This window comes from Octopus sinensis, linkage group LG14, assembly GCF_006345805.1.
Source record: "Octopus sinensis linkage group LG14, ASM634580v1, whole genome shotgun sequence".
Lineage (NCBI taxonomy): Eukaryota > Metazoa > Mollusca > Cephalopoda > Octopoda > Octopodidae > Octopus > Octopus sinensis.
Genome location: NC_043010.1, coordinates 18996241 through 19019596, shown reverse-complemented (window position 1 = coordinate 19019596; position 23356 = coordinate 18996241). Strand labels below are relative to the sequence as shown.

Here is a 23356-nt window from a genome sequence, read left to right as displayed (position 1 = left end):
TTAAATTTTTGCTGTAGTAATAGTTTAATTTTAACAATAAATTATTAATATTTTCTCTGATTGTAAAGTTGGGATGGTTTATTACTTAATTTTATGGATAATTAAGTGGAAAATGTGAAAAATAAGGTTTAGATATGCAGTTAATTAAAATATGATTTCCACTTATGACATTGACAATTATGCTACGATACTTAAGTGGTTTTTAAATACCCTACGAAATATAATGGTTCTGTTTGTGTATTTATAAACGACAATGAATTATAAATAAAATATAAGCTGGGATGGGTGATGTGTTTGATCATGAGGATATTTACTTTTACAGGAATGTTCATTCTTCTTTTTTTTTCTATCATCTATGCATGGTTGGTCCGTTTATTGTAAATTAATATGCAAGATTCACTACATATTCTTGGAATTTATCAAGGGGAATCAAAACAAAATCACTGTAAATTAGAAAATTACTATTACTGGTTCACAAAGATCCCAGAATAGCAACAGTAACCTCTTTGTTTCTGAGCCAGGGGAGTTGTAGGGTGGCTAGGAAATCAGTTTGCTAGAAAGAGTAACCAAATCCCCTATTCTCATACTTCACAGTTAAATAATTAAACAATAACATTAGATAAAGATGAGTACTTAGGACAGGATGGTTGCAGCTTAATTAGATGTTGCTGGTTTGTGAGCAGGCACAATCGTTAGTTCATCAAACAAAATGCATAGTGGTATTTCTTCCAGGCTAAAACATTCTGGGTTCAAATTCAAACAAGGTTGACTTTGCTTTTTTTCCTTTCAAGGTCAATAAAATAAATACCAGTGAAACACTGGGGTCAATGTAATTCCCTAACCCTTTCTCAGCAAAACTTCAGGCTTTGTGCCTGTTGTAGACAGACTTACTTGTCTGCTGGATCATAGCTGACTTAAGACTAAGTGACAGGCCCCATTTGCCTCATATCCTGTGAGAGCCATCACTAAGCCCCTACAACCCCTGCGGTCGCAGGGGACCTCCGTGGTTGAGGGGCCCCATGTTAAGATCAAAGTACGTAGATGAGTCATCTATGTACTTTGGTTAAGATGTTGAACAAGAATTAAACTATTTCAACTGAAAATTTCAAGAAAGAAAATGGTAATACCTGCAAAAGTTCTGGTAAAAATACTACATTGTACCACAAACATGTACCAGACTTTGTGGATTGTCTTTAATATCTATGGAACACAAACTTAGCTCTCAGCTTGATTATTCTGAACAAATTGATGATTTCGCGAAGCGAAAAGTGTTCCATGTTTGTCTTTAAAAGTTGCCTGGATTATAAAAATGCTCTTTTATTCATATCTGGAAGTTTTACTTATTGAAATTTGTAATAGACCTAAATCAATTTAACTTGTACTTTTAAAGATGTTCTTTAGGATAAAGTGAAATATTGAACTTCAGATAGTTTAAAGTAAAATATAGCCATGAATAAAAGGTGTGTGGATTATGGATTTTGATTGAAAGGATGGGGCCTCGAAACAAAAAATTGCAGGAGGCATCTAAAAGTCATATGACGGAGCTGGGGATTGGATATCACAAATCCACAGGAAGAGCAACTGCTATGATCTGATTGAATGAACCTTAACCACTTCCTCTGTTGTCTCTAATAAACCCTTGACAGGGGCAGAAATACAAAATACCCCATTAGATCACCACATGATAGGCTTCTATATATGTCAGTGTATGGTGTTGGTGGGGGTGGTCCTGATGGTAGGTAGTGTTGGTGACAGTATTGTTAGTAGCAGTAGTAGTATTGATGTTTGAGGTGTTAGGATGGTAGTGGTGTTAATGCTCTGTATTTTGTGTCCATTAATAGAGGTGGGTTGAATGTGTGGGAGGTAGGGGGGGATGACAAAGTCATTCACTCCCTCAACTGTCCCCACCATCATCACCACCACCACAGACGTATTTGTGTGGTGGTGGTGGTGGTGTTAATTATCTCAATTTACCTTTCTTTCTCTATCTCTCCTCCTCCTCTACCTACTCTACACCTACCTACTCTCACAGAAGGGAGGGGATCTCCCCCCCATACTCACCACCTCCCTCTTCCCCCCTTGATAGAGAAAGAAATTTCCTGCCCACTAATTGCAACAACTGCTATCATTACCTGTCACCCATCAACCACTACCCCTGTTATTACCTCCCACCTCGGCCATCACCTTCCCATCCACCCCTCAGAACAACACCCTTCTTCCAATACTGTCATTACCTGTCACCACCACCACCACCACAATCACTCCTACCTTTACCTGCTACTACCTGTTGTCACCATTAATTTCACTACCACCACCACCACCAGAATAACCACTACTGCTAATAACTTATACCTTCATTACCTGTGACCACCACCACCACCACCATTACCTCCACCACACCATCATTACCTAATTACTATATAATGTTACCTTCAGCATGTAATAGAGGTTTTTACCTGAGAAGTTTGGCCAAAGCACACACAAACACACACACATATATATATACATTTATATGTGTGTATACACATACACAAACACACACATACATACATACATACAAATATACTCTTAACTCTTTTTTTACTCTTTTACTTGTTTCAGTCATTTGATGGCGGCCATGCTGGAGCACCGCCTTTTAGTCAAGCAAATCAACCCCAAGACTTATTCTTTGGAAGCCTAGTACTTATTCTATTGGTCTCTCTTGCCGAACCTCTATGTTATGGGGACGTAAACACACCAGTGTCGGTTGTCAAGTGATGGTGGGGGAACAAACACAGACACACAAACATATATACACACACACACATATATATATATACATATATATGACAAGCTTCTTTCAGTTTCCGTCTACCAAATCCACTCACAAGGCTTTGGTCAGCCCGAGGCTATTGTAGAAGACAGGCACTTATACATGCATATACATACATACATACATATACATACATACACACATACATACATACATACATAATAGAAAAAGGAGCTTCAAATCAGTTACTCAGTCTGTTAGAAATAGCAGCCAAATCCCACTCTTGTAAGAAGCAGACATGGTCACAGCTTGAACGTCTTTCACTTGTAAATCTACTGAATCAAGGCTGATCTATCACCATCACTCACACCACCGCTACTACCATCTCGGCCACCATTTCATTGCTACTCACACAATTACACTACTACTACTACCACTAGCTGCCACCACTATACTACCACTGCAACTACTCCACTGCCACCCCACCCCGCACCACCAGCACCCAGTTGTCTGCAGGTTAGTTGTCACCTTAATGACAAAGTTTATTGTTGTTTAATATATTCTTCACCTGATATCTCATCGCATATGTGATAGCTGCCTGTTGCTATAGTTACACCAATATGTATTGCTGGTGGTGGTGGTGGTGATAGGGGGCTTAGGACAGTGAGGTGTATGTGGTGGTGGTGGGAGATGGACAGTAGTATAGGAGGTAAGTGAACGTGGTGGGATGCAAGAGAGGAGGTGGGGCAAAAATCTGTTGTCCTGTGGCTGTGGGGTAAGACAAAGGCTTGTTGACCACATGGTTTTCAGTTCAGTTCCACTGCTGGGCAACGTGGGTAAATATCTTCTATTATAGCCTAACCAGTGGATTTGGTAGATGGAAACTGAAAGAAGCCTGTTCTGTGTATGTGTAAGTGTATGTGTATTTGTGTCTCTGTTGTTGTGAGAGTCATTGACACCCCTGGGGGATTGGAAGAATGGACTGGCTGAACTCTTATAAAGAGTAGCTTTAGGAGTCGTTGTGGTCATTGAAAGTTTGTATTTATTGGAGTATCGTCTTTAGTGGAGTAATTTAAAGTACATCTTTTGAAGAGGGTTGTGTCTCTCCCTGCTTCATGAAATCCATATATCCAATGTATAGAAGGATATAAAAGTCTCTTTGTCTTTGAATCACATGATGGTTGTAAATAAATGCCACAAATAAGCAACATCATTGATTTCCAATATTCTGCAAAAACATGCCTAGTCATAGGAAAATAGTAATTTACTTAAAAATAAACGGGGTTTGGTGACAGGAAGGGCATCCAGCCGTAAAAAATCTGCCTTAACAAATTTTATCCAACTCACACAAGCATGGAAAAGTGGATGTGAAAATGGCAATAACTGTGTGTATGCATGAGTGTGCATGTGTGTATATATATATATATATATATATATATATATATATAGATATATATATATATATATATATATAAAGATATGTATTTACATATGTGTGTGTGTGTGTATGTATGTATGTATATATGATGCAGATTTTCTACATTGAGATGCTCTTCCTGTTGCCAAACCTTGCCTGTTTTCGAGCAAGGTAATATATTTCCCTATGGCCAAACATGTTTTCACAGACTATTACAAATGAGTGTCATTCATTTACAACAATCTGCCAGTGTCAGGACAAAGAGACACAAACATACATATACACATACGTGCATACATTCATGATGGGTTTCTTTCAGTTTCCATCGACTAAATCCATTCACAAGGTTTTGGCCAGCCCAAGGCTATAACAGAGACACTTGCTCAAGGTATCACGCATCTGTGTATGTGTGTGTGCATGTGTATGTGTGCAGTTATATTTTAAATATTTGTGTGCTTATTAGATGTAAGAAGATCTTTTGCTATAGAAATATTTTGAGGAGAAATATCTCCTCTCAGACAAGATGTGTGAAACACTTTGGGCTCCGCATGACATCACTGGATCATACAATGCAAGTGTTTCTGTGTTGTTGCACATTGTTGGCTATGAATACCGAATCCCTTTGTAAGAATGATAAGTCATATATATTAAAACTGCAAATAGTATATTTGCCGACATGTGTAAAGCAGAGTCAAACTGGAATAAACAAATTTAGAGTTGCACAAAGCAATGTTGAAAATAATGTATGCATTATCATGAGTTTGCAAGTTTCTTTCAATCAGATTATCAAATCATTTGCATCACAGAACACCAGCAGCTTTGTTCCCTCGTTTCTTGAGCCAAATCTAAAACCTCCATTGAAGTCACCTGCTTTGATAATGAAGTCACTGTCATTCATCATCAAAGTAATCTGTAAATGTATCTTGTAAAATTAGTCCTACTGTTCATCTGCCAGCCTAAACTGGAGCATTCGTAGAGATAAAAGTATCTGTTGATTTATCTAAGACAAGTCTTAGCTTAACTAACCTATCACATTCTGCCTCAATTACTTTATCTCCCAATTTTGTGCCCATTAGGAATCTAGCTAAGGACTCTCCCCATGATGAATCTTGCTGAGGCTCACCTCCATCTTACCTTCTGCATACAGCACAAGTCTACATGCCTCGTAGCGTTTCAACAATTAGACTGGCCCTAATTTCATTTGGCTGACATTGATTATGGTGGTCTTAAAATTGTGGATTAGAAAGTAAGTGTGGAAGATAGTTGGGACATTGTCAGAGTCTGAAAAGAACATCTACAGACGACAGAGAAATATAAATGTATGTAAAAGTAAACGGATGCTCTTGAATTCCTGGCATGCAAAGTCACAATAGAGACCAGCTTGAAAATAGTTGATATCCTTGAAATGACATTGGGTCTGGTGAAAGGTACCAAGCCTTTCCAGAAACCAAATTTGAGCTCAACATTTTTAACATAGCTTCCTACTATCCAACAACAAATTTCAAAAATTAATGAAAGTAGTTTTTAAAAAATGTCCATCTTATCTTCAAATAAGGAGATCATTAATAATGTAATCCCATACTTTAAGTTCTGGCTGCTAGTTATTTCCAAGATAGAATTAGTTATATACCTGACCCTAACACAAGTGTGAGAAAATGTCACTGTAAGTCATAGGGTTTGCACCCTTGTTTTTTTGTTTTTTTTTATTAACTAGATATCAAATTGAAGAAACAAAGTCATATTTTTCTACTCAACTACATCTGATGATTGCTAATTTTACCTTTCCATTTCTGGAAGGATTTGGACATGAAACTGTTTTCAATAGTATTAGCATCTTGAGACTATAATATTTTTAAAATAATAATAATAATAATAATAATAATAATAATAATAATAATAATAATAAGGGCTTTGAAAAACATATTAAGAATATTGGAGCTGCTGTTGGGCTCAAGGTGATCCAGAAGATGGCAGTGTTGGGTACAGTTCACATTCTAAGGAGAGTATTGTCTCTTTGAGTCACAGGAGAAGGCATTACTTGAAACCTTTGATTTCTTATTGCCTACTTTCAAGTTAAGATCAACCAGTAATTAAGAACTCTCCAAGAGACTTTCATAATAATAATAATAATAATATATAGATATGTGTGTGTATGTAGGTATGTGTGTAAGCACAAGACAGGTTAAAGAGATAATGGTAGAATGAATAATTATATTTAAACAGATTTATTTGTTGTATCAAAGAAACTATGCTTTTATCCTACTTACGCCCACATGCACACTTACGTTAAGTGAACTATTAAATGTTAACTTATCTATAGACGAGTATAGGTATGTAATACTTGAGTGGTGGACTCAGAGAATAACTTGCCAGCAAAGCCCAGTATAGTTCTGATCATGGGGTATGTAATAGGTATGTATGCATCTATGTGCATGTGTGGTTATGTGTGTACTGTTTTGTGTGTGTGCATGTGTGTATTTGACAGCTTTCATAGGGAGAGCAATAGTCTCAGTTTATTGGTGTATAGTCAATGTTGTGGATGGCATTGTTTGAATCACAATTTACACACACACACAAATGTGTTTATGCATGCATACATACATACATACACACACACTCATACATACATACATACATACATACATACATACTCTCCACACATGTCTGTGTAAATATATTTGCCCATATTCAGGTTGCTTTCATCAAGGAATGTTGAAGTTTAACACCAGAACATTTACTGACAGGAAGACCTAAGCCTACCCCCAATGATAGAGTTAAATTTATTGAATTCGTTTTGACTGAAACTGCAAATAAAGCCTAACAGCTTATTTAACAAATCTACTTGACTAACCCATTATGTGAAGCTTGAATTTCCAGTTAAATCTATCTCTATAAAATTATACACACACCACTAACAATACACGTGTGCATACTATGCTGCACATGTCATGACTGTACACCCACACAAAAGAGTTCATATGCTGTTAACAACACACAGTTACCTCCCTTGTTGCTCTTGCACTAATGGAAACCACATTCTTTCTCACTCTCTCATTTCCCATTTCCCATATCACTAAACAAAGAACATGTATTTTTCCCTTTTTTTTTGTTCTGGTTACTACCATTTTTTTCTATCCTTCTTTCCTTTACAATTCTTCCTTCTTACCCTCAGAAGAAGAGCTTAAGCTCAAGATATCAAAGACTTGTCCACTTTCATAGCCTTTGATTGAGAGTTAAGCAAATAATTACTCTTTATTTTCATTTTGGCTTCAGTGTGGTCATTTTCATCATAAATTTAGAACTTGATGTGTGTGTGTGTGTGTGTACATTTGTTATTTGACTCTAAACAACTTCCTATGTAGCAATTGGTTTCTAAAAAAGAAATGAAGATTCTGTCCCTAGGATTTAGGCATCAGCTTATAGTAAGACATTGCATGATCAACTACAGTGTAAAATATTTTCACTCTTCTGCTTTCATAGAATCCACATAAGATGAACCTTTTCTTTGCTTAATTTCATTTGGCAAGAAAATTTCTTCAAAGACATCATAACAGATGATTATAGATTTGGCAGTGATTTTGGTGGGAATGTTCCATCCAATATTTATTATGTTGAAATGAGACATCTAGAAGTATTTAAATTTTTATCTGAGTTTAGTCCGTCCTACAGTTATCATTGTGTATTGTTTCTGCAATCATGCCATGCCATATAAGAAGGCATTATCTTGATGACATTTAGGATCAGTTTCTGATCACATGTGTAATGCCTTCCACAGATATGACACAATTGACATTTTCAAGTGTTTCTTCATTGTTTAAGGTCTTTACTGTCTCTTTTGTTTATTAAATATTTCATTGCTCTATTTTACATCTGGATTGCAAAAATATGACCTTTAAAATGTGGTGTGATGTAACAATCCCCAACCCAACATTTGCTACACTCCCCCTCGATGATGGCTTCATGCATAACTTTTATGGTGAAGAGACTCCATGCATAAATTTTTCTTATCATGCTCAGTTTTTTTTTGTTTTGCTTAGGCTTTTGTTATGTTGCACCTATTTTAGAGGTTATGGAAAACACAAGGAATATTATCAGGTGTTAAGTACTTTTTGAAAAGTTCACTCTCAACCCACAAAATGTTGCTCTTCTGATAAACAAGTGAAGTATTTATTGTTGCTGCTGTTATTCATACTCTTACTCTTTTTTTTTACTCTTTCACTTGTTTCAGTCATTTGACTGTGGCCTTTAATCAAGCAAATCAACCCTAGGACTTGTTCTTTGTAAGCCTAGTACTTATTCTATTGGTCTCTTTTGCCGAACTGCTAAGTTACGGGGACATAAACACACCACCATCAGTTGTCAAGCGATGTTGAGGTTACAAACACAGACACAGAAAAATATACACACACAAACATATACACACACATACACATATATGACGGGCTTCTTTTCAGTTTCCGTCTACCAAATCCACTCACAAGGCTAAAATAGAAGACACTTGCCCAAGGTGCCACGCAGTGGGACTAAACCCGGAACCATGTGGTTCGTAAGCAAGCTACTTACCACACAGCCACTCCTGCGCCTAAGGTAAGCTTGTGTGATACAACACGTCAATCACAGTCGTCCGTTTGGACCAATCTTTATTCTCTTCCTCTGCCTTTTCTTCTTAAATACAACCTGTCATTGCCACAGTTTCAGTGAAAGCTTCTGGTTAATGATAGGAACACACATAGCTCGGTTATGTACCCCAAATGTTATCCTAAACATTCACTGGTACCCTAAATGGATTGAAAATACCAATGAGTTTAGTGCCAAAATATTCGGAAGTACAAAATGATTGCCCCTTCTGAATATTCCCTTTCAGGTATCAGAGACCATTTTTGTGTTTCAAAAGTAGGGGTTTTGTGGGTTTTTTTCAATGAGAGATATTTTGAGTAAAAGGCAGCTTTTCCTGTGCCAAACATAATCATCACTTTGAATGACATAATGAGTAAAATCATATTTTTTAATTAAGCTAATACATTATGACTTTTTATCATATTTCCTCTTTATTTACTTCAGACACGACATAGAGACTGTGCTATAGGTTCAAATCTCACCAAAGTCAATTTTGCCGTTTATTGCCCCCACCCTCCTCCAGTAGAAAGGAGAGTCAATAAATAAGGTAGTAATATGGGATTGTGCCTCAAAACAATCATTAGACCATCAGATAAGATGTCTTGTAACATCTGCTGCAGTACTTTTGTGTTTCAAATTCAAATTCCAGCTTGGTGGTGTCACTGGCCAGAGGTAGTTCCACAAGCAGCATGGGAGGACAGTGTCTAACCTACAACTGGCCAGACCAGAAATGTCCACCTACAACCGGTAGAGATAAGCTGACAACTCCACCATGAGTCAACACTGACATAATACAAATACTGTAACACTTTATCTACACAGTCATTGATTTCCCTGAAACATGTCATCACTTGTTTCCACCTGGTTTCTTTTTATAAAGTCAAAACGTTCAGTAAGTGGAGGAGGGTGATTGGTCTCTTCCAGCCAATTCTTCTCAGAATTTGTCTCTTCTTTAAGGATATTTTAGAATTTAGACAAATTCTCTACATATTCAGGTACTTCATTACTTTACAAGTCCTCTATTTTCTAATCGTATTTGTGTTGGATCATTTATATAAACACACTTTGTGTGTGTAAGTGTGTGTATGTGTGTGTCTGTGTTTGTGTGTGTGTGGGGGGTTAATTGTTTTTTTTCATAGTGGTGTTGGGCATGGTAGTATGGGGGCAGGGGAGGAGTAAAGTTAGTGAATGGTGTTGATTGTGTTGTTAATATTGGTGAAGGTATGTGGCTTAGTGGTTAGCGTATTCAGTTCATGATCCTATAGTCGTAGGTTCAATTCCCAGCAGTGCATTGTCTCCTTGAGCAAGACACTTTATTTCAAGTGTACACATGTCTAAGGAGTACTCAGCCACTTGCACATTAATTTCATGAGCAGGCTGTTCCATCAATGGGATTAACTGGAACCTTTGTTGTCATAATTAAGAGAACACCAGTTACAGGTGATGTTGGTACTGACAGTGTTGATGGTGGTGTTAGCGGAAATGGTAAAGGTGGTTGTTATGATGGTGGTAGTGATGGAATGAAATAGGTATGAAAATGGTAGTCAGGGGTGTTGGTGATAGTGCTAACAATATTGGTAATGGCAGGGATTGTGTCGGAGTTGGGATGGTGGTGTTGGTTGTGTTGGTGTTGTTGTTAATGTAATGCTGTTAGTGGTGTTTGCATCTGTTGTATTGTTGCTAACGCTGATGATGATGATGATGATGACAATGACAACGATTTAGGTGGTGTAAGTAGGGTGTGGGTGTGGGGAGGTGTTTTCAGGTGGGTGGTGTCAGCATTTTGTTTATATCTTTGTCACTTCCTGCTATGACAAAAGATGAGTAATTTTTTTTTTTTTGGTGACTTTTGAAAAAAATCAACTGAAAATAGAAAGCAACATGAGACATTTTTGAAATACCAGAACTTGCCTGAGGTGATGTTAGCTTCATTGAGAATGTGTGTGTGTGTGTGTATGTGTATGTGTGTGTGTGTATATATATATATATATATATATACACATACATACATATGTTTGTATATATATATATATATATATATATATATATATATATATATATACATATGTTTGTATGTGTGTCTGTATACACACACACACAGGTGGCATGAGAAGTATTTAAGGGCCTATTTGGTAATTTAATATAACAACTCTTGGGGTCGATAAATTAAGTACAAGTTGCTTACTGGGATCAATCTAATCGACTCCCCCTCCTCCCAAAAAGTTTCAGGCCTTGTGCTTAGAGTAGAAAAGACTATAACAACTCTAATTTGGCAAAAAGCAAATGTATTTTAATAAAACCATTGTTTTTGCTTAAGTTTCTTATTCTAGGAATCCAACTTCAGCTTCGATCTGGGACCAGAATCATTGACATGTTTGCACTAAATGGTCTTTATTCATTTCAATGGACAACGGGTGTCATGGGGATGTTGATTAGTCTCCCTTTCAACAATGCTCTGACCATTGTGGTCAGTGGGATTTGAATGTGGCCAGTTGGGAGACAAGTTTAGTGTTACATGATGCAGTTAGAAAGATGATGGGTGTGGGGTAGTCACCTGAGCAGGAAATTGGATGAGACACACACACACACATATATTTGCCATGCTGGAGCACTGACCTCTACACATTTTTTTCATTCTCTCCCTGTTTATTTCTTTTTATTTCTTTCTGTTGAAGAGTGTATGCTCGAAACTTAAAAAACTTTTTCATTTTTCCCCAAGTGTCAAACTAATATACTTGTTTTGTTGTTCATACACCTGTCTTCATCTTTTGTTTGTTTTTCTATAAACTTCAACTATATATACACACACACACAGCTGATCCATGATTCACTTGTGCCAAGATAGGTGGGTCTTCTCAAAAACTGCATTTCTCCTGCCCTTCCAATCCTTTGTCTTTTCCTCTGTGAGGCTTAAGGTCCTGAGATCAGTCTTCACTAATTCATCCCACGTCTTCCAGAGTCTCCTTGTTCTGCAAACCCCATCTACATTAAGCACTTCTTTATATAGCTGTTCTCATCCACATGCATGGCATGTCCATACCAGTGCAATCATCCATCTTGCACACAATGTCTGGTTTCCCTTTTGTCCAGTTTTTTCTCTCAGCATTTTTGTACTAAGTCATTCATACACTCTTACATTACACATCCAGTGGAACATGCTGGGTTCATTTGTTTCCAGTCTTCTTAAATCCTCTACATTCAAGGCCTATCTCTTACTACCATGCAGTATTGCATTTCTAACACAAGCATCATACAACCTGGCCTCTACTCCATGGGAAAAGCCTTTTGTTACCAACAGCAGTTGTAGATCCCTGTACTTTCTCCCACTTAGACACACTCTGGCTACTCTACATCCAGAATAGCCACCTCACTTGCTGATGATAACAGATAACAAAAGTTTCCTAAGTAACAAAAGCTATCGACTCTGTCTGGTGAGTCATCTGGGTAATTATAAGAGATTCTATTTCCCGTCTGTTTATAATAAGAATTGCTCTACTGTGTCTATCACCAACAAAGCTTACATTCTCTATTTGTCTGTCTGCAATTCCACTACATCTCTGGTGTGTCCATAGCCTACATTGGCTACAGCATATAGAGTTTATACTACTCTTTTTCCATATATTGAACAAGATACCAGACTTTTATCATCACCAAAGCCATTTCCCTCACACACACACTGTGTGCATGTGCATGTATATGTGTGTGTGTGTATGTATGTATTGTCATTATCATCATCGTTTAACATCCGTTTTCCATGCTGCCATGGGTTGGACGATTTGACTGAGGCCTGGAGAGCCAGCAGCTGCACCAGGCTCCAATCTGATTTAGCAATGTTTCTACAGCTGGATGCCCTTCCTAATGCCAACCTCTCCAAGAGTGTAGTGGGTACTTTTTACATGCCACCAGCACAGGAACCAGTCAGGCAGGCCTGGCAATGATCACGTTTGGATGGTGCTTTTTACATGCCACCAGTATATATATATATATAAACGGATACTCACATTGTTGCATAGTGGACTGCAGCCTGCTCAACTTCACAGTCATGATGGTGTGCGTGTGTGTGTGTTTATATTTGTTTTCTTTTTCCCTGTGTATTTAATATTGTTGTGGTTAACCTAACATTATACACTTGAAATTCCTTAAAGCGTTATTGTTGTTGCCACTCTTCTTATCTATTCTTTGATGTTTGATTACATTGCATTGTAACTTATGAAACCTGCCTATGTGTCAAGTATTTTGTCTCTTGCTAAAACTGGTAGCTTTACTCCTGACTTCTTCCGAATAAAAGCCAGCACTCAAAACCATTCTTCAAACGTCCTTACTTTACACTCATCTTCATGATAAGTTTTACACATAGGTGCAATAATAGCGTATTACTGAAATTAGCAGAAACACTGACCTCTGGGTCCTTTTTTTCTGCTGGTGTATGTTACATTTGCTTTGGACAAAAGTGTTGTGAGATGGGATTAGATCCTGGGGCTCTGGTTTCTCAGCAACCAAAAGGAAGAGGGGGAGGAGAGAATGCTGTTTGTCCTGTTTTATCTCTTCCTCTCAAAGAAACAGAGAGATCTCAATTCAGCTGGACATCTGTAAGCTTTGCAGTGTGAGCAAACATTGTCAAAATGACTTTTTGCATTATGTGGGTGTATCACTGACATTACAGTCTGTTCTAGAAAATCTTTGAAATTGGCATTCATTGCTAATCCTTCAACGGATTTCTTTTTACTGGTCTTTCTCCTTTGTTGGGCTGTGAAAGTCTCCAAAATATAACACCTGCTTTGGCCAGTTGTTTGGTACAATAGCAGTAAATGACAAAACCTGTCACACCTCAAGCAATAACAGTAGAGATGGGTGGGATATGTCCATAAATCTCCTCTTTGTACTTCTCTTTATGGGATAGAGACGCATGAAACTAATATGCAAAGCTTGGATTATGCACCACGAAGGTGGTTTTGAAACCCCTTGTTCATAATTCAGGTTTTGACCCCATTGAGAAGAATATTCTCTACACAAAGCTGAAGAAGGAAAAGCTTGTTGGCTTTGAAGCACTTGATTGCCAGAAGTCCAAATCTTATTACAGGTACTCCAGGTGAGTTCCTTACATGTCTGGAAATCCTTTCTTACTGTCACTAAAGACCACCATTGTTGATATAGAAGATAGTTACTTTAAAGTGCCATGCAGAGGAACTGAACTCGAAACCACATGGGTGCAAAGTGACCCTCCCAACTACACCAGTATAGATATATATATATGTATGTGTATATATATACACACACACACACACACACACAACACACACACACACACACATACACACACACACACATATATATATATATATATATGTATGTATGTAATTGTATATATATAATGAGAGAGTAAGATAGATAGATACATAGATGCATACATACACATACACACACATTTACATACACATTCATACATACATTTACTTATATACATACGTATATACAATATATACAAATATACATATACTTTGTCTGTGTGTGCACAAACACACATGGATAAGATCATTTAGTTTCGACTTTTTAGGATCAGTGTCGATGACTGACCCCAGAAAGTTGAAACTAAAGTTGAAAGCTCCCTGCATCACCAAACCTTTACAACCACGCCCCCAACAAAACAGATCCCTTGGTAACTAATCTCTTGTCACATTCAGTGCAACATAAAGACTTTGGCCAACCTACTAACATTTAATAACATTTAAAACTATTGACCTCCTCACAATAAACTCCACCACCACTACCATCCTCCAACCCTCCCCCCACATATCTACACATTTTATTAATTACTCATTCACTAAAACCAGCTTCTGACCATTTCATTACTGGAAAAAAATCTGGCAATATCAGTAAATGGTAGAGCTGTCTCTTGTATCTTGGTGACATTTTCATGCAAAGGTCCTTCTCTAAAGTACTTCGGTATTTGAAATGCTGCTGAAACTAAAAGACTAATCTTCCTGGAAAGGGGATAGACTGGCAGAATAATTAAAGTGTTGAGACAAAGTGCCATGCACTGTCCGTTCTGCGTCTTTATGTTTTGAGTTCAAATCACACTAAAGTCAACTTGAAATTTATAATTTTTTTGAAGTCTGTAAAATAAAATATCAGTAAAATACTGGGGATCAATTTCATTCAGTAACACCTGTTCCCAATTATAAACTTTGTGTCTTATGCTATTATTATTATTATTTTTATTATTATTATTATTATTATTATTATTATTATTATTTATTATATTATTGCAAAGGAGGTGAGCTGGCAGAATCGTTAGCATGCTGGGTGAAATGCTTAATGGTATTTCGCCTGTTGCTACATTCTAAGTTCAAATTCTGCCAAGGTCAACTTTGCCTTTCATCCTTTCAGGGTCAATTAATTAAGTACCAGTGAAACACTGGGGTTGATATAATTGACTTACCCCTCCCTCAAAATTTCAGACCTTGTGCCTATAGTAGAAAGGATTGTTATTATTATTTTTATTATTATTATTATTATTATTATTATTATTATTATTATTGCATGATTTATGATTGTAACATTGTGGTTTCGATCCCAAGATTGGTGGTGCATTGTGTTCTTGAGCAAAACACTTCATTTCACTTCGCTCCATTCTACTGGCAAAAATGTGAAGGACCAGTGTCCCATCAAGGGAGGAATCTATACATCAGGGAAACTTGGAAGCCATCCCTGTGTTCCTTATGGAGGGACATGGACTGGCCATTGTGGTGTGGTGCCAGAATCTTTGTTGTATCAAACAAAATGCTTAACAGCTTTTCTTTCACATGCCTTTTACACTCGAAGTTGACTTTGCCTTTCATCCTTTCAGGGGTCAATGAAACAAGTGCCAGTCAAGTGTTAGGGTCAGTGTAAATCACTTTGAACCCCTCCCCTAAAAGTTTCTGACCTCATACCGAAATTAAAAACAATTATTGCATAATTGAAGTTATGTTTCAGTGTCAGACCATTGATGTGTCGAGTGTATGATTGCGTGAGTAGGACTATCTGTTATTCAGCACTGACCACATTGCCAAGTGGCCGCAGCTACTGACCATCTCGGTGAATACCCTTAGACTTGGTGATGAGTGGGCAGCTAGAAATCATGGGCTCATCTCTCAATCATCATCGTAGGCAAAGGGGTAGCTGTGTGCTTCCAAACTACATGGTTTTGGGTTCAATCCCACAGTATGGCACCGTGAACAAGTGTCTTCTACTATAGCCTCAAGCTAACTAAAGCCTTTTGAGTGGATTTGGCAGATGGAAACTGAAAGAAGCCCGTCGTATATATGTGTGTGTGTGTGTGTGTGTATGTGTGTCTTTGTGTTTGTCCCCCACCACCACTTGACAGTGTTGGTGTGTTTATGTCCCTGTAACTTATTGGTTTGGTAAAAGAGACCAATAAAATAATTATCAGGCTTTAAAAAATGATAATTACTGGGGTCGACTCATTTAAGAAAAATTCATCAAGGTGGTGCCCCAGCATGGCCACAATCTAATGACAGAAACAAGTAAAAGATAAAAGATACAGACTATCATCTTTACCTATTTCTTTATTGCCCACAAGGGGCTAAACACAGAGGGGACAAACAAGGACAGACAAACGGATTAAGTCAATTATATCGACCCCAGTGTGTAACTGGTACTTATTTAATCAACCCCGAAAGGATGAAAGGCAAAGTCGACCGCAGCGGAATTTGAACTCAGAACGTAACGGCAGACAAAATACAGCTACGCATTTCACCCGGTGTGCTAACGATTCTGCCAGCTCGCTGCCTTATTATCATCATTACCACCACCACCACTTCACGTCCACTTCCCATGCTGACAGCTTTTCAATGAGGTCATCACGATCTGAACCAGTTCTTCAAGTAACAACCCACCTAGATTGGTCAGAGAAACACAACTTGCTTTCCACTTCACCTTTAGCTTGGTTTCCATGGCCTGATGCTCTTCCTAATACCGTCCACCCTCGACCGTGTGTTGGGTACATTTGTCAATGCCCCAGCACTCATGAGCAAGCCTTGTACGTGATGAGCCTGAAGAGTTTGTCACTGCTTTATGATGGGTTCGTTTGGTCGAGAAACATGAGCAACAAGTTGAATAAAAAGAAAAAAAGAGTGATGACAGATGGAGAAACAAGATTACGTGACTGTTGCGAGTAGATGCATTCGTTCGTTAACAAAGCTCTGCATCTAATTACAAATTATTTGGAGCTATGACTAATGTATATCTTAATTAAATGAATACAAGGAACAGACCTGGAATATATATAATAATAATATCAGGAACAATATATCATGGTGGTGGTAGTGGTGGTGGTACTGATGGTGGTGGTGGTGCTGGTGGTGGTGGTGGTGGTCACTGTACTTTTATTGTCTAATGAATGGTGGTGGGGGGGATTGTTATAAGTAGACTGTGTACAGTAACTGTCTACTTGAAAGACCCTTATAGATATGTGTATGTGTGTGTGTGTTGTGTGTGTGTGTGTGTGTGTGTTTGAGTGCTTGTGTGTATACATGTATCAACACGATTTTGTTTGCATGTCTCTACATTTGCAAATATGTTTGTCTGTGTGTGTGTGTGTGTCTTTATGTTTGCAGCTTTAACTCCTTGTTTCACCTTAAAATGGTTTGTTATTGCATGTATGCATTTGTATGCCATGGTGCATATTTGTGTGTGTGTGTGTGTGTGTGTGTGTGCATGTTTATGTCTGTGTGTATGAATGTGTGTGTGTGTCAGTGAATGTGTGTGTGTGTGTGTGCATATTTAATTAACCCAGATATCCCAGTTCTCAGCATCTTAGCAGTTTGCATCAATTATTCTAACCAACAAACTAATACACCTGACATTATAGAAAGACTGGAACTGGTTGGTCAGGTGGACGTACCCCCTTCTACCCCCCACCTCCTCTCAAATGTTATGTGTGGGTATGTGAGTGGGTGCAAGGTGCACTGACACTTGCTCTCACTAAACCAGGATATTTGCTCTTTTCTGTGTTATTATCTTCTTATATCATCATTGTCGTCAATATTTGTCATCATCGTCATCAGAATTACCATCAACATCATTAGAAATGTCTACTCAGTGGTTGCTCGGTTTGCTGCCAAATTCCCGTCAAATTGTATTCAACGGAGAAAGGCGGCAAGCTGGGAGAAACGTTAGCACGCCGGGCGAAATGCTGAGCGGGATTTTGTCTGCCATTACGTTCTGAGTTCAAATTCCGCCGAGGTCGACTTTGCCTTTCATCCTTTCGGGGTCGATTAAATAAGTACCAGTTACGCATTGGGGTCGATATAATCGACTTAATCCCTTTGTCTGTCTTTGTTTGTCCTCTCTGTGTTTAGCCCCTTGAGGGTAGTAAAGAAATAGGTATTTCGTCTGCCGCTACGTTCTGAGTTCAAATTCCGCCGAGGTCGACTTTGCCTTTCATCCTTTCAGGGTCGATAAATTAAGTACCAGTTATGCATTAGGGTCGATGTAATCGACTTAATCCCTTTGTCTGTCCTTGTTTAGCCCCTTGTGGATAATAAAGAAACAGGTATTCAACGGAGAAGATTCATTTCTTTGGACAAAGTCTTTTCTGGAAGCAGTTTATTGTTTAAATGTCCATTTTTGGTGTTGGTGCCACATAATAAGCACTGATGAAGGTGCCACGTAAAAAGCACCTGTGCTGGTGGCATGTAAAAAGCATCCAATACAGTCGGTAAAATGGTTGGCATCAGGAAGGACACACGGCCTTAGGAACCATGCCAGAACAAACAATGGATCCAGATGTGGGCCCTGGTTTTATCAGTTCCTGTCAAGCTGTCCAACCCATGCCAGCATGGAAAATGGCCGGTAAATGATGATGGTTCTCTTTGCTGACATAAGTCTTGCATAATTTACAGAGATTCTTCATGTTGCCGACCTTCACTTGCTTCCACCAAGGGTCCTAGTATCCTTGCTCCTTTAGAGAATGAACAGCTGACTAGCTGGACATGTTTTGAGGGTAGCATTGTTTTTTGGGGTTTTTTTTATGCAGCATGTAAGCAATATCAAGACAATGGGAAAACACACACACACACCTACATTCACGCATTAATTCATACACATACACAAATATTACGTGTGTGTAGGTACAGGTATGCTTGTGTGGTAAGAAGGTTGCTTCTCAACCACACGGTTCTGGGTTCAGAGGCTGACCAAAGCCTTGTGAGTGGATTTGGTTAAGGAAGCTGAAAAGAAGCTCTTCGTATATATATATATATATATATATATGTATGTGTGTGTGTGTGTGTGTGTCTGTTGTCCGACGCCATTTGCCAACCGGGGTTTATGTCCCTGTAACTTAGCAGTTCAGCCAGAAGAAACCGATAACATAAGTACGAAGCTTTTAAAAGAAAAATAAATACTGGAGTCCATTAAAAAAATATCTCCCCAGGCAGTGCTCCAGTATGGCCATAGTCTAATGACTGAAACAAGTAAAAACGCACACACACTCAAATTAAATTGCTCAACTTTGTCTTCTTTGTGTATATAAATGGTTTAGTAAAGAAGAGGACAACTGGTAAGAGAGGGAAACCAATTCAAAGAACTTCTCTTCAAAAAATGGTTTAATTACCCATATTTTCAAAGATTAATCATTCTGGAGCAAAAATTGTACACCAATATAACATGGCAGTTCTGGTTTAGGACAAGTGTTGCTGTAATTTAGCCCTAGGAGACATCTCCAGCTGGCTATATGACATGATCTGTGTCCTTATATTTTCAAACAAAGGAATCTATCACCCCCACTTCCTTGTTCGAAAATATAAGGGCACAGATCGTATCAGCTGGAGACGATGCCTCCTGGGGCTAAATTACAGGAACATTTGCCCTAAACCAGAATTGCCATGTTATGTTGACAAATAATTTTTACTCCAAAGTACTGTTAGTGAATATTTCTCGTTGTGAGATTCAAAAATAGTAATTTTCTAATTAATCATTCTGTTTTCATGCTAATTTTTCCTTTTTCCATTTCTTGTTCTTTCAGACAACTATGACATTGGTACCAACATAAAAACTCGAAAATCCTCAATAGGTTATGATTTGCCACCAAAAGTAAATCTGTACAGTGAAAATATCCTTCAAGAAGAAGAAACCACTGACAGTGTTGACCGTGGTTCAATAGCTGACCTTGGGAATATCAAACAGAATTGGGAGAACCGATTGGTGCAATCAACTAAAGAAAGCAAACCACTCGTGAAGAAGTCAAACAAAGTGGTAAGACATTGGTCTGTGAAGCTGAACGACACTTTGGGGAAACCAACTGCCAGCAAAAAGAATATTGTGCCAGACAGTTCTTACCACGATAACCAAAACATGAACTCCAATGTAGATCCTTCTGATGAGGGTGAGAGCGCAATTGAACGTGAGATACGGTTGGCATTGGAGCGTGAAGAATCTCTGAAGCGAGAACAGGAACTTCGTCTACTTCGTCTCGAGAGGGAGAGGGAGACTTCACAGGAGAATAACTATCAGAACCAACGCAATGATTGCTTGACAGAACATTTCCAACCAACATATCTTGAAATGACAGAAGCTGACCGAGCTCATGAAATTACAAAACGAGAAAATGACCTCCAGTTGGAACCAGAACTGCCAAAGACTTATAATAGTTTTAGTCATAGTGCTGTTACTAGAAATAATAACAACAGCTATGAAAGCAAAATGAAAGTAAGTGGCACTGAAAAGAATGAAGAACCGGTTAGTAATATTTCTTTTATTTCTGCTATGATACACACCATTAACCCTTTTCTTACCATATTTCTGTTGAGATGCTCTGTGTTTCTTTCAATTAATTTTAAGTATAACAAAGGATTTAGTAAAATAACTTAATTATCGTTAAGCTAGTGTTAGGAACATAAATTGTGACTAAGGTTTGATAGAAGATTTTAATTCAAAACTTATGAAAACAAGACATTTGTACTACAGAGCCAGAGGTGGTTTCAGCTGGGTTGGTATCGAAAGGGTTAAGAAATGTTTCTCCATTATATATTTTAACCCTTTTTGTTACCATATTTCTGTTGAGATGCTCTGTGTTTCTTTCAATTAATTTTAAATATAACAAAGAATTTAGTTAAATAACTTAGTTATCATCATGTTAGTGTTAGGAACATAAATTATGACTAAGGTTTGGTGGAAGATTTTTTTATTCAAAACTTATGAAAACAAGACATTTGTACAACAGAGCCAGAGGCAGTTTCAGCTGGGTTGATATTAAAAGGGTTAAGGCAGCAACAACAACCATTACAAAGGTTAAATGTTCAACTTTGTCCCTAATTACACCTAAAACCTTGCTGATATGAACTGCTCATCCTTTCATGATCAGCAAATTAAATTACCAGTAATTAATTGAGAATAGTTTGACATTTTCTTCTATAGTTTAGTGAAGAGTAAGAAGCATCACCCTCCCACACAGTTTAATATGGCAAAAATTCAGTTTGAATAGCTCTAGGTTGATATCTATAAGTAATACTTAGGCTAGAAAGGAATTACAGTGGGATGGCACTCCGGGGGAAGAAGGACAAGCATATTATGTCTGGATGGATTGAGTATACAACAATAAAAGAATTTTTAGGAATAGAAACTGTTGTAAATGTTGTAAAAGGGGCAGGGGGAAGGTTACATCATTTGTATTGAAGTGCTTGGGGATCTGTTAGAGGGAAACTAGAGTGAATTCAAACAACTACACCTCACCCCCTTTTATGTTGATGTCATAATAAACACATTTAAGACTGAGTTTGACGTAGCCAAGTCAGTGAAGCACCACTCTGAATTACTTCATGGTATTTAATTTCATTGTGATCTGGGTTTAAATCATGCTAAAGGTATATTTAACATTTCATGTTTCTTTACCTGAAACTCATTAAAAACAAAACATTTTGTGTAATGTTTCTAGTCTGGTGTTCTGCTATCTCACTAAATAATAAAAAAAAAAGATATAATAATAATAATAATAATAATAATAATAATAATAATAATAATAATGATAAATGCCCTGATGCCCAGGCAGTGGCTCTCATGGCTTTTGATCTTAACTGATTGGAAGTGTTATCATGTACATTGTTTTGTCTTGGTATAAAAGATGGACTAGAGAAAATATTCTGCTCAATACCACAGATTTGCTTGTCAGTTGCTTGACCTTAACCAGTTGAGCATGTCCCTTAGTGGCTGATGATATGTGCATCTCTGATCACGAGCAGAAGTAGTGGGGGAGCTTCATAGTCGTGTGTTGAGGGGGATTCTCTGGGGTTTGGATAATTCACCTCTGGAAATATGGGTATTTCGTTCAACATCCTTAAAAACCCTAATTCAGAGACCTTTTGAACAGGTAATGCGCTGATTATCTTGGTATGAGATCACCATGTCGCGCACATATGGTTGTGATGCATGTGCCTGTGCACCCTTATCAGACGGTTAGTCATGATGGGTATACTGGGCTTTGTATATTTTACCCCAGTGTCACTCTGATGGCATGTGCTGCTCTCTCTCTCAATAATAATAATAATAACAATTACAATAATAATAATAATAACATATGGTTGTGATGCATGTGCCTAGTGTACCACTATCAGACGGGTAGCCATGATGGGCATACTGGGCTTCGTATAGTTTACCCCAGTGTCACTTTGATGTCACTGCTCTCTCACCCAATAATAATAATGATAATAATAATAACAATATTGGCAGTGGGGGTCATCAAGGTGGCAAACTAGCAGAATCATTGACACACTTGACAAATTGTTTCACTGCATTTCTTTCAGTTTTACATTCTGATTTCAAATGCTGTCAAGATCAACTTTTGCTTTTTTTTGTGTGTGTGTGTGTGTGGTGGTGGTGGTGGTGGTGGTTGTCGCCGTCGCCGTCGTCAAGAAAATAAGCATTAGTCAAGCACTGGAGTCAATGAACTTGACCAGTTTCCTCCACCCCACTCACCCAAAATGTCAGACTTTGTGCTTATATTAAAAAGAAACAAATTTAAAACCTGTGGAACACTGGGGTCAATCTAATCAACATATCCCACCCCACCCCCACTAAAATTTGTCAGCCTTCTACCAAAATCTGAAATCATTAAAAATGGTGAGCTGTTAGAATTTTTTACCCATTTGCACAAAAAATGCTTAGAAGTACAAAATGCTTTGCATCCCGAGTTCAAACCCTACAAAGGCCCACTTAAGCATTCACCTTTTCAGACTCAATTAAGGGGATATGTAATCAACTCATTCTGTCCCTTAAAATTGCTGGCCTTGTGTCAAAAATGGAAACCATTATTAATTATATTATTTTTTGTTGCACAATTTTTTGCCAACATTATATTTAGAGAGATTCAAACACCTTCTTTGTAAATAAAATGCTTTTGGGAACAGAAAATTTATAGATTAAGATATCTAGAAATATATTCCGTTCTACAATATACAATGTATTTATGTCTGTCTATTATACAGGATAATCTAAATATCTATCACTATATTGTACAGTAGAGCACTGAAACATAACATTGTTAATGCACCAGTAATTCACATACACACACA

At 37.7% G+C, this 23356-nt stretch overlaps 1 protein-coding gene across 2 annotated transcripts in view; it reads left to right on the top strand.

Moving 5' to 3' along the window:
• Positions 1-23356, top strand: part of LOC115219060 (myb-like protein D) — a 143741-nt gene that overhangs the window by 104151 nt on the left and 16234 nt on the right. For both annotated transcript variants that reach the window (XM_036508715.1, XM_036508714.1), the window contains exon 2: positions 19816-20528. In XM_036508715.1, coding sequence (XP_036364608.1) covers positions 19816-20528 — 713 coding nt within the window. The remainder of the gene's footprint in view (positions 1-19815; positions 20529-23356) is intronic.